At 57.5% G+C, this 12104-nt stretch overlaps 1 protein-coding gene across 1 annotated transcript; it reads right to left on the bottom strand.

The window, feature by feature from the left end:
* Nucleotides 1-5987: 5987 nt before the first annotated feature.
* Nucleotides 5988-12075, bottom strand: IHH (Indian hedgehog signaling molecule). Its single transcript, XM_054586147.1, has 3 exons — nucleotides 11749-12075; nucleotides 9027-9288; nucleotides 5988-7378 (listed from the first exon to the last, which is right to left on the bottom strand). The coding sequence occupies exons 1-3, from the start codon at nucleotides 12058-12060 to the stop codon at nucleotides 6720-6722; spliced, it is 1233 nt and encodes a 410-aa protein (XP_054442122.1). The 5' UTR covers nucleotides 12061-12075; the 3' UTR covers nucleotides 5988-6719.
* Between the last annotated feature and the right edge of the window lie 29 nt (nucleotides 12076-12104).

Genomic DNA, 12104 nt, shown 5'->3' with positions numbered 1-12104 from the left:
AAACTAAGAAATTAACCTTGGTACAACAAACAATACCAGTGAAACTATAGAATTTAGTTAGATTTCACAGGTTTGCCCACTAATGTTCTTTTTGTGTTTCGGTATCCAAAACCAGGATCCCACCTGTGGGCATTTCCTGAGACTTCCTTGCCTTTCATGACCTTGACTTCTTTTGAAGAGAACTGTCAATTATTTTGTCCATTTTCCCTCAATCTGGGTTTATTTCTCGTAACAGAGTAATGTGCGCATTATTGAAAAGCATAGCAGAGCGGCGGTTTGCCCTTCCTGGTGCATCACATGAGTGCACCAGCTTGTTTTATCGGTGATGTTAACTTTGATCACTTGGCTGACGTGGTATCTGCCAGGATTCTCCACTCTCCACTTGCTATTTCCTCCTCTTTATTAGATGTGGATCATGCCCATTTTGTGCTCCTTTAGGATTATGAGTTCAAAATCATGACATCTGTCCTTGAGCCACCTGTTCCACCCCTGCACCCTCAGCTGCTCCTCAGAGCCACACCCACTCCCTGTCATCTACCTGGGCGCTTTCCTTGGGGTTTTCTTAAGCTGAGCATTTGGAGGTGTGTGCAGAAGCCAGGTGCAAACATGCCTGGAGTCTATTAGGGCAACAGGTGCTTTGGTTCATTTTCATGGACTTTTGTTGAGGCCCCACAAGTTTCTGCTTACATGGGCACTCTGGGAAAATGAGGCCAGCCACTGTGCACTGGAATGTCCAGCTATTTTCATCAACATCTAACACTGGATTTTTAAAACTCTCTAATAGCATTTTCTTTCACGTGGCCATGCGTAACTTCTTGCTCACCACTAGCTCAAATACATAAGCTTTCTTCCTTCTAGAAGGCTCTTCATTCCTCCAAGAGTTTGCTGTCATTAGAGATCCTGCCACCAGAGCATTTACATAACATTTTTTCAGTCAGTTGCATGAGAAGAGATTTGCCTACCTAACCCTTCCCTTTGTCTCCATCTCTACCTGCCCCGCATTCCTCCCCGGTCAGTGCATCTTCTCACGCTGCCCCTCTAGATGGGGAAGAGACATCACACCTCCTCCAACCACATGCAGGCTCCACTGTAAAAAGCTTCTGTGTAAGAGTATATTAAAGGCTCCTGGACAGCCTCAGGCGATGACTTCAGTTCCCATTTCCTCTTTGCCCTTTGTTCTGTTTACTATTGTTGTGTAAGAAATTATTCCAAACTTTGAGGTTCCAAATAATCATTTAATTTTGCTTCTGCATTTGTGGGCCAGGAATTCAGAAAGGGCTTGGCCAGGCAGCTGTGTCTCGTGCAGGTGCATTCAGAGGTCGGCCAGACCTGCAGCCACCCAAAGGCTCCACTGGGCCGGGTGTCCGAGATGGTGCCCTCACATGGCTGACAGTTTGTGCTGGCTCTCCGCTGGGCACTCGATAGGCTATGGACGAGAACACTAAACTATAGTCACCGTAGTTTGGCAACCTCAGGGTAGAACCAGGAAGCAGCTACATGGCCTTTTCTAGCCTCAGGCAAGATTCAAAGGGAGAGAAGTGTCAAATAATTGTGGACATATTTTTACCATTGCCACTCCCATCAAAGTGAAATCCTCTCATAGCATCTAGAGCATTATTCCTCCAAGACTATGTTCCCCAAGAGGTTCTTGGCCACCCCCACCCAGCTCCATCAGATCTTTTAGGCTGATGCTGGGAGTGACTTCCTTCCACCCTTCTGGGATGGTGACTCCTCAATTCCCATCTTCCTCAGTTGCTTGTGCAGGGGACTTGGATTCTGCTCCAGATTCTGCTACTGTGTGACCATGGGAAAGCGACCTCACCTCTCTGGGCCTTTGGGCTTCACATTCCACAAAGTAAGAATTAGGAACACCCTCATATCTCAGGCTGTTAGGATTTTAAAAGATACTATAAGTAGCAGACGTAGAGCAATTGATGCTCCCAGGTGTGTAATAAACAAATGTGGGCAACTCATTTTTTTTTTCTCTTGGAGACTTGGTTCATTTATCCCTAAAAGGGGATAATTCCCTTATCCCAACTCCCCATCCAGATGAGAGGAGGTCTTAAATGGACTGAGGGAGGGTTGGTCTAGAGGTTAAGGCTTCTGGACCCAACCTGGGCAGGAAGTACCCTGCGTCATCGTCCATCTGAGGGGGATGCCCTGTGCGTGCAAGGCAGCCTGGGTGTGGTTTGGGGCACGAGGGGTGGGGTTGCTATCGGCCTGACCCAGCCTTATCAGGTCTGGGGTGACCGCAGCTTGTTCCAGCAGAACAAATAGGCTTTGAGAACCAGGCTGGGGTGTGGGACGTGGGGCGGAGCCCCGGGACGGGCGTTCCACCCAGGGGGCAGAGAGCATGGGGTGGGGGGAGCTGCCATCAGCAACTCTTGCCAGGAAATCGGGGTGTGCTGCATACCCCAGCATGCCCCACGGCAAGAGGGTCTCTCCTGATGCCAGGCCAGAAAAGTAGTTTTTTCTAGTTGGATCTCCTCAGGGGGTGTTTTGCTAAGTTTTTAAGTGGAGAAACGCCTATTTTGGGCTTCCACGCTCGGGCTGCAGGTGCTAAAGCGGCCCGGTGGCCTAAAGGATGGCTGCACTGGCTCCGCCCTTCCGGGGCGGGCGCAGCACCACTCACTGCCAGACGCCATCTGCAGGCAGGCTGCCCCTTGCAGGCTGTGCTGGGGGAGGAGGGCCCGCGCAGGCCCACGTGGCTTCAGAAGAGCCCTGCCCAGGGTAATCAGGTCTTTCCAAACAGGAGAGGGAAGACTGCAAGGACAACTTGGGGGATGGGTACCCGAACAGAGGCCTCCGCACAGAGAAGCCAGGGTCCAGGGTGCCGTGGCCCTTGTGTTGAGTGCAGTCTGCCCAGGCTACTCCAGAGACCTCACAGCCAAGGGCATGGGTGCTGGGCAATGGGGACCTGGATCTCAGGCTTAAAAACCTGACGTTGATTTGGGCCCTTTTTTCACCCTCACTGCTCATCCAAAACGCCTCAAGTCCTGGTCATTTTCCTGCCAAAATGTCTACCTTCCGTTAGCTTTTTTCTGATCCCCATGGCCACCTTTCAGGTCAGAAGTTGGTGAACTTCTTTACCCAGTGAATGGACTCTCTGCTTCCATAGATGCCTTCTCTGCTCTGTCCTCCACACTGCAGCCCGGTGAGCTTTCTGGAACAATTCAGTCGCAAGCTTCCCCAACCTGATACCCTCCAGGTATTCACCAAGCCCTCAGGATAAATGCATGAAGTCCAAATGCAAGGACCACAGAGCTCTGTGTGATCGAACTCCTTCCTGCTCACCTCTCTACCTCAGCTCAGCCCAGCCCACGTGCTCTGAATAGCTTTGCTGACCTGTGGTGTTTCCTTCAAGCCTGCGGCCTCACTCAAGTCTCCAAGCCTTTGCATTTACTGTGTCCTCGGCCTGGATCTCTTCCTTTACTCACGTGTCATGCGGACACCTCCTAGCCGTCCCTGCATTGTCCTCGTCTCCAGGAAGTTTTCCTAGTCCCCAGCCTGCCTCTCTGTGGCGCTCCAGTGGCCCCTGAGGGGACGTCAGGCAGGGCACTCACCGCAGAGCGTGGACACCCATCTCCCCGCGCTGCTCCCGGCCATCCAGTCCACTGAGGGCCGGGACTGCCTCTTTCTCCTCCTCTGGCACAGAGCCCGACACAGGTGTCTAGTAAACAATCACTGGATGGGTGAATGAAGATGGCAACCGTGGATGCAGCAGTCTTGGGGGCTGAGCATGGGCCCAAGGGGAGAGCCAGGCATTGGGTCAGCCGCTGCCTGGGCCTAGGCTGTCTGGTTGACCTTTCTCTGGGCCTTGGCATCATGTAGAGAATAGGGCAAGCTGGGTTCTCCAGGGAGGGATTAGGGCCATCACACCGCAGAGGCGAAGGATGACTTTTCAGTCCATTTCTCCTTGTCTCCCTGCTCACAGTCCCCGCAGATCTGAGCCCTGGATTCCCAGAAAAGCTGCAGGGCCTCGCCTTCACTCCAAGGTTGGTCTTTTGAGGGGCTGAATTCAGACAAAGATTTTTCTGAACTTTTGCGGCCTTCTCTGTCAGAGAATGTATCCCTCCCCGCCCCCCGCCCACCGTGGAGGCCCATCTATAACAAAAATGTCTGGAGATATAAAATGGCTTTGTATCTGCAGGGCAGAGTGTACCCAAGGTCAGTAATAAAGGGGGCGACCACCATCATCCCCCTCCCCAAGCAACTCCATAGGAAAGAATCTCTGTCATTTAGGATGCCTACAGGGGAGAGAATGTGCAGATAAGTGGACAAGAGTATCTTGACTTTGACCTTTTATGTTTGTCACTGTAAATAAATTCATGGACATTCTGGTCCCTGTGAGCCTGGTCCATGAGAGTATGCCATAGAGGGGTGAGTCCACTCTAGACATTCTAACAAAGCAGATGTCCTGGCCTTCCACGCCAAGTAGACCTTCCAAGTTCACCAAGGGAAAAGCCTATGGTACAAAAAGTGGGCCTTCGGGGGGCTGGGGGAAGGGAGAGATGGGCAAAGGGGAGTTAGATGTATGGTGACGGATGGAAACTAGACTTATGGTGGTGAGTACACTATAGTGTCTACAGATGTTGAATTATAATGCTATGAAAGTTATATAATGTTATTAACCAATGTTACCTCAATTTTAAAAAACAAAACAAAACAAAACGGTAGGCCCAAGAGCCAGATGCATAGGTTTAAATGCTACTTCTCTCACTTGTTGCATAATCTTGGGCAAGTTACTTAACCTTCCTATGCTTCTGTGTTCTCATTTGGAAAATGGTATAGTTATAGTATATGCCACTTATGAAATGGGGTTATTATGAAAACTAAATGAGTTCTACATGTGAAGCACTTAGAACAATGCCTGGCAATGAGGAATCTTCATTAAATGATCGCATTATAGCCTATGGGGGCCTATTCTCCCCCACCCTCCATGAAACAGTCCCCAGGAATGAAGTTTTCTCAGGAGTTTTCCTTCATGGAGGTGGAGGATGGGAAGGGTAAGAATCTGAGCCATCACCCCCAACACAGTACTCGCTATGGGAGGATAGAACCTGGGCAGTGGTACGTCCTGACAGCTGACTCTCCACAGTGTGGGGAGTTCTGGTTTGTAGCGTACACCAATTGCTATGGTGTAAATTGTCCCACAATGGCCTATACCAACTGGCTCATGAAATTCCTGAAAATTTAACAGTTGAAACACTGAGCCTGGGAATCGGCTAACCTGTAATGAGCACAGGAAAACCTGCCTTGGGATAAAGAAATCAAGAGAAAATGAAGTAGCAGGTCATCCTGTTTTGGCAGTAAACTGGGCCTTCTCTAGACTAAGCAATGGCCCTCAACATGTGGTCTGCAGACCACCTGTCATGGTTGGGGTATTTGTGAAAGTAAGTACCTGGGCCTCACTCTGGATCTATTAAAGCAAAATCTTGGAAGTAGGGCCAAGGATAATTTATAAACAAGCTGCCCAGGTGATTCTGCAGCTTGAGCACTGCCATGGTAAGGAAGCCTGACTTATCTGAGAAGCCAGATAGGGCCATAGGCAGATGTGAACCCTCCAGAACCGTGCTCTGCCACGGTCCATTACCACAATGAAGAGTCAGAGACCCAGGCCCCAGGAAAGCCTGGAGTAAGCAGGGAAAGCACCTTGACTAGAGCACAGGGGGTGGTTCTAGATGCATGAAGTGACCACAGAATAGTTACATCACCTCTCTCTCTGATCCAACCTTGGGGTCAGCGTGGTAGGGCCCGGCCTGGCATAGAGCGAAGCTCTCTGCTGGGACTTTACAGAGCTTCTGGTGAGAAGGGCCGTGCAGAGAGGGCGGAGCACTGAAGGTTCCGTCCTGGGGGAAGGTGAGCATACCCTTGGACAGGCCCGCCCTGGCTCCAGACCATCTGTGTACTGAACCCACTCAGCACCCTGGACTCCATGGCTCTAACAACTTAAATAATTTTTATTACAAAAAGAAGAAAAGACCGAAACAACCCCAAAATTCTCCCGTGGGCTTTCCCCTCGGTGCCAATAAATAAGGTGGGGGAGACTGACCAGAGGAAGGGGTGGGGGTCATGGTTCAGCAGAAGAGGGGGCTTAGCCTGGGCACGGGTGGCAAGAACATCCAGCTCACTCCCCTGGTCCCGGGCACTATGATCACATTGGCTGGAACACAGAACTCTGCCCACTGACAGCAACAGTCTCTGGATGTGTCCCGAGGAGTGTGGCCAGGGAGGAAAGACATGTCTCAGGATGGCCAGGACGGCTGCCCCACTCTGCGGCCTTCTCAGTTCTGGGCAGCATTGAGTCCAGCCAGCTGCCTGCTGGCTCCCAGGGAATCTAGCAGCATCAACTGAGGTGCAAGCCCACCGAAGGGGGCCTAAGACAGATGGAATGGGCTCTCCCAATCGGGGGAGGCCGGTATGAAAAATCGTAGTGAGAGCCGGTTGGGTTGGGATCCACTGTGCCAGCCTGGAGGTCTACAGGTTAGAAGGCTGGACCCCTCCCCTTGCCAGCTCTGCTTGCTTCTCTGTCACCACATCAAGATGGTGGCGGAGGACGCTGGCATTGCCCAGTCAAGTCTCAATGGTATATCTCTGTGGTGGAGGAGGGGTGGGGTCCAGTACCCCATGCTCAGGTCCCTTCCAGGGCCAGGGCCCTCCTGGTAGGGAGGCCTTTGGATCCACTTGGGCAGTTCCGGGAGGGCAGTGGAGGGATCTTTTCAGCTCCCTGGCCCGGCCATGCCCAGTGAGTGAAAGCTGCTCTCTTCCAACAAGAGCCGTCCCAGGCGGTAGAGCAGCCGGGGGTACCAGTGCACACCCTCCCCCGGGGTCCAGCTGCCCCATGTCAAGCTGTGAAACAGTCTCAGGGGCCAGAAGGCCAAGTGAGCGAGGCGGTGGTCAGCCACGGCTGCAAAGCAGGAGGCCACCACGTCCTCTACCACCAGCGTCCCATGCCTCGTTAGTGGGGCATAGGCCCCAAGCGCAATGCGTGTGGAGACAGCTGCCACTCGGGCAGGCTGCAGGCCTGGCACCCCAGCCACCAGCACATACTGCCCCGGCTGCACTTGACTGGCAAATGTGGCCCGGAAGTGGGCTGCTGGCTCTGTGTGATTGTTGGCGGTGAAGAGCAGGTGGGCGGGTGTGAGTGCCAGGCGTCTTGGGGGGTCCTGGGTCTCGATGACCTGGAAGACCCTCAGCCTATCTGGCTCCCGATCCAGGAAAATGAGCACTTCGCTGAAGGTGGGGTTCCCATCCTCCCCCATGGCCAGCACCCGGTCTCCTGGCCTCACGGCTGACAAAGCCACACGTGCCCCACTCTCCAGGCGCACCTGGGCTCCAGCAGGGAAGCAGCCACCTGTCTTGGCTGCAGCCGAGTGTTCTGTGGGAAGAAGGGACATGAAGGCGTTACTGCTGCGAAGCTCCGGTTCCCAGGGACAGCACCCCTCCTGAGCCCTGCCAGAGCTCCTCTTCTCCCAGGGGGCCCCCATCACCACATCTTGGCCCCCCCTCGCCCCACTTTTCATGCAGACGCGGGGGAACCGCTCCAACCCACAGTGTGACCCCTGCCCTCCTTCCCAGCCTCGCCCTTGGCCAATGAGAGGAGCAGGCTGTGGCTCCAGTGAGTGAGAAGGGCCATTTTGAAGCCCAGATGAGGCCCCCTATTTGTTCTCAATCCTGACAATGTTGTGAAGCAGAGAGGTTGGAGGCCAGCTGAGCCAGGCAGTGGGCCGCTGTGACTCGACACCCAGAAAGCTGCAGCCTCGTGGAGAAGGTGAGTCGCTTAGCTCCTCTGGGGCCTGAATGTGCCATTATTTCTCACCCCTTGACCAGACGCTCCCCCAAAATTGCCCTCTTAGACTGACACCCCAGGTTCTGTGCCAGAGCTGGTCCCTGGAGTCTATAGGGAAGTGAGAGGAGGGCCAGCCGCGGGGCGCACCCAGGCTCCAGGGACGCCTGGGTCAGTGGCAAGGGTAAAATCATTGTCTTCCGTTCATGTGCTGGGACCTTGTGCAGGGACAGGACACAGCGGCCGCAGTGGGCGGGAGGGAGGACAGTGTTCGGGGTCAGGAATAATGGGTGGAAGTGGCCACTCTGGGAGCTGGCAGCGGGCCGGTGTTTGCAGGTGAGGGGCTGCTGTGACTTGAAGTAGATACTGTTGGCAGGAAAGTGCTGAGGGGAAGGGGGGGCACCACTGTGGGCCCGGGGCTGGGGGTGGGGCGGGGCGGGGCAGGAATAGTAAAAAAGCGGTGGGCCTCAGCGTGCAGGGGCTGCCAGGGTGACCGCTGCCTGGGCTGAGCCTGCAGCCCCGCGGGGCCAGGCTGGCGGTCACGCAGGAACCATGTGAAGCATCCGTGACTGGGTTCGGTGTGGGTGACAGGGAGGCTGACAATATCTGAGAGGGGTGAGGCCCCAATGCCTGCCCATTCGGATCAACAAGGCGGCAAATCTGGGAAAATCCACTTTATTGAGTCCATTCTGTTTATTCTGGCCCTCATGGCTGGCTTTGCCCCCAAACGCCCAGCCTTAAGGGCCCTGAGGGAGAGGTTGGGGACGCCTGCACCCCCTGGGAGGAGCATACGTAGTGCCCTAAAGGGCCTGACCTGCAGGTGGGTTGTGGGTTCTGAACCTGCGGGCACTCCCTGGCCCCTGAGCCCGCCACCCTCCCCCTTCTGCATCGCGCGGGTGGGGAGTGCTGTCTCTGCCACCGCCTGGCTTCCACATCTGTTCAGCTTGCTCTGTCTCGAACCTCCTGCAGCGGGCTCTGTACCGTGAACCTCAAGGTTGGCACTCAGTAGCGCTGGGACAGGGCCCTGTCTCCCTAGGCTCCCGCCATTGACACTACCGGGCACGGGAGGAGCAGGCGGTCACAAGCAGAAGTGGGGAGCGCCTCCGACGTCCTCTTTCCCGGGGTTCCCGCCTCCTACCCCGGCCGGGTCTCTTCACCTTTTCGGCCCCAGCGGGCCCTGCGCCGCCTGCCCACGCCCTGCGGCCCCGGCCCCGGGCCCAGTCCCCAGGCAGCGGCTCACCGGACTTAACGGAGCAATGCACGTGGGCCTTCGACTCGTAATACACCCAGTCGAAGCCGGCCTCCACTGCCAAGCGCGCCAGCAGTCCGTACTTATTGCGGTCGCGGTCTGACGTGGTGATGTCCACTGCGCGGCCCTCGTAGTGCAGCGACTCCTCCGAGTGGTGACCGTCCTCGTCCCAGCCTTCGGTCACTCGCAGCTTCACGCCGGGCCACTGGTTCATCACCGAGATGGCCAGGGAGTTCAGGCGGTCCTTGCAGCGCTGCGAGAGGAAAGCGCCGAGTTAGCGGGAGGCGCTGGTCCGCGTGCAGGTAGGGGCGCTGCCTGGCTCTCCCAGGGCACCCGCAGGAGCTGGAGCAACAGGAAGGGTGCTCTCTTGCGTCTTAGGAACACAGAGCCCTAATTCGCTTCCTTCCATTATACTTTCTGGCTGCCCCAAGCACCTGGACCGCACTGTGACGCCACCAATCTGGAGGGCAGGGCCAGCCCTACACCCCTGGGGCTCCTTTATCTGGTAAGTGGTCCCTCCCTTCTGTAGTCTTTCCGCCCCGCTCGGTTTATCGATTCCTCCACAGACTGCAGTACACCTTTCCAGAGCCCAGCCCCTCGGTCTCACCGAGGCACCGGAGACCAGGCACGGCCTGCTCCCTGGAGGGATGCGGAGCGAGGCCGACTGCCTGCGGCTGGCCTGCGAGGCGTGCAAGGCCGGAGACGCCCAGTAGGTGTCACCGTAGCCCCAGGGCTGAGGCCCGGGGACACTAGCCCTGGAGGCGCGTCAGGTGCGGAGTCTCCGCAGTGCGGGGGTGTGTCGGAAGGGAATTCCGGTACTACCTGGATCCCTCGGGAGCCAGAAAGCAATCCTTCTGGGGTCCTCTTATGTCCAAAGCCTGCCCGCACCCCTGCCAGAAATAGCACAGCCCTAGAACCGGAAGCTGGTGGAAAGGCCAGTGCCCGGCATGGTCCGATGGAGGGCGACGCCGAGCGTCTCCAGCGACAAGGGACTCCCCGGAGTTTATAATTAGGCAATTTTCCCTGAGCCCAGAGCCCTCAACGCCTCTGCGCTGCCCCCATCTGGGAAGAGACCTGAGAAACCCAGCCTCTAATTTCAGGGAGCCGACTCCACGCTCCGCCTCACACGAGGTGGGAGTAGAACCGCGCCCCCAGGCTAGGACGGGAGAGATCACCTGTCTGTGCTGACTCCCCGCGTGCCTGCAGGCCAAGGGACCCTGCAGTTGACTGCGGGGGGAGGGGCCGATCGGAGAGGGGGCCCTTCCCCAGTCCTTGACTCTGAAGTGCGAGGTGCCGCCAGGCTTGGGCAGCCCATGTCTCAACCTACCCCCACCCCGCAGAGCCCAGCCCCACAGACCCTTGGACTCAGTCGCCCAGGAGTCAACAGCGGTTATAAACCACAGCCCGGACAGCGTCCAGGCGCTCAGACTAGCTGGGACGCTCACTGCCCCGGGAAGCAGCTCCGCGTGCTCCGGCCTCCGGGATCCTAGCTCCCCACCTCTGTTCACTGGCGCGCCCCTGCTCCCCGCCCCTCTCCCCCGCCACCAGCCCTCGGGTCCAGAGCCGGGTCGCGCGCTGTCAATGATTGCCCAGCCCGTGGCCCGGATCCTTATCTGCATTCCTCTGCGCCCAGCCCGGCCCGGCCACCAGCCAACCTTCGCCCCGGCTCTGGCCGTCCAGCCCCGGCGCCAGGGCGCATGCTGAAGGCCGTGGTCTAGCTGCTTTTCCTAAAGCACTTAGGACGTGAGCTGCCTGGCTGTGGGGGAAGCTCCGGGAGATCGCTGAGGAAGGGGACATAGGTCTCTTCCCTTGAGGACCCAGTTGCAGGAAAGAGAGTTTGCGCCTCCCCTCCAACCCCTGTGTCTCGATCCCTATCCTCCCCCGCTCCCCGCCCCCCGCCCCCAAACCCCAGCGATTGTACTGAGCGCTGGTCGAGCACGCAGAGACTGGCTTTAGCTCTGCTCACTGCCTCTCCGGCACAAGGCACCCGAGTCCCTTCCTTCCAATCCAACCCGGTTCTGCCACCAAGCCCAGGAATCCCCCAAGTTCGATCTCGGAGCCCTAAAAGCCCCTGTCCCGTACCCTTCAACCGCAGCTGCTCTGCTCCGCTCAGCTCTCTGGACAGGCACGTGCGCTCGCCTGGCAAGTTCTCTTTCCTACCTCCACCTTCCTCGCTGCTCCTTAACCCCAGACCCCCTCCCCGACGCTGCTCCAGGAGGGGGCAGCGCATCAAACCAAGAGCGTGGGAGGAGGACAGGCGTGGGGGCCCTCTGCCTGGAGTTTCTTCGCCTCGGGGTGCCGAATTGCTTCTAATTGAAAGAGACCCAGCCGTGCGGTGGGTTAGGCCTGGAAGGACCGCGTGGGTCCCACAGACACAGGAGGCAGCCGGGTCGAGCTGCCTCTGGGTGTCGTGTCTGACCCGAGCTGCCAGCCCTCTGGGGCAGTGGGGCCGCGGCCAACTGGCTGGGCTGTGGCGCTCAGCAGCAGGGAGCTCTTCTCATAGCCATCAGCGAGCTCGGGGATGCCGACACTCCCGCCGGGACCCCTGGCTGTCCCATCTTGGGCACGAGGCAGCTGGGCTTGGTGAGAGGGGCAGGTGCCAGGGGGCGTGCCAGCCAGTTGAGAAAAGGTGCCAGAGGGGCGGGTAGGGCCGGGCAGGTGGCGGTGCTTCGGCGGCGGCGCCCTGGGAGCTGGGAGGGCGGGTCGCGCTCACCTGGGTCATGAGGCGGTCGGCGCCCGTGTTCTCCTCGTCCTTGAAGATGATGTCGGGATTGTAATTGGGGGTGAGCTCCTTGAAGCGCTCCGAGCTGCGCGCGATCTTGCCTTCATAGCGCCCGCTGGCGCCCAGGGTCTTCTCGGGCACGTTGGGACTGAATTGCTTATAGGCGAGTGGCACGAGCTTGCGCGGCGGCCGCCGCCGGCTGCCCACCACCCGGCCCGGCCCGCAGCCCCGTGCCGCCGGCACCAGCAGCAGCAGCAGGAGCAGGCAGAACCGCAGTCGGGGCCGGAGCCGGGCGGGAGACATGGCCAGGAGCCCGGGAGCGCGGCGGGCGAGGGCGCCTGGTGGGC

The sequence above is a fragment of the Pteronotus mesoamericanus genome, unplaced genomic scaffold (genome assembly GCF_021234165.1).
Source record: "Pteronotus mesoamericanus isolate MK-2021 breed Mesoamerican mustached bat unplaced genomic scaffold, CSHL_Meso_final contig_90, whole genome shotgun sequence".
NCBI classification, from domain to species: Eukaryota; Metazoa; Chordata; class Mammalia; order Chiroptera; family Mormoopidae; genus Pteronotus; species Pteronotus mesoamericanus.
The sequence above is the reverse complement of the archived record's forward strand: the minus strand, read 5'-3'. Positions and strand labels throughout refer to the sequence as shown.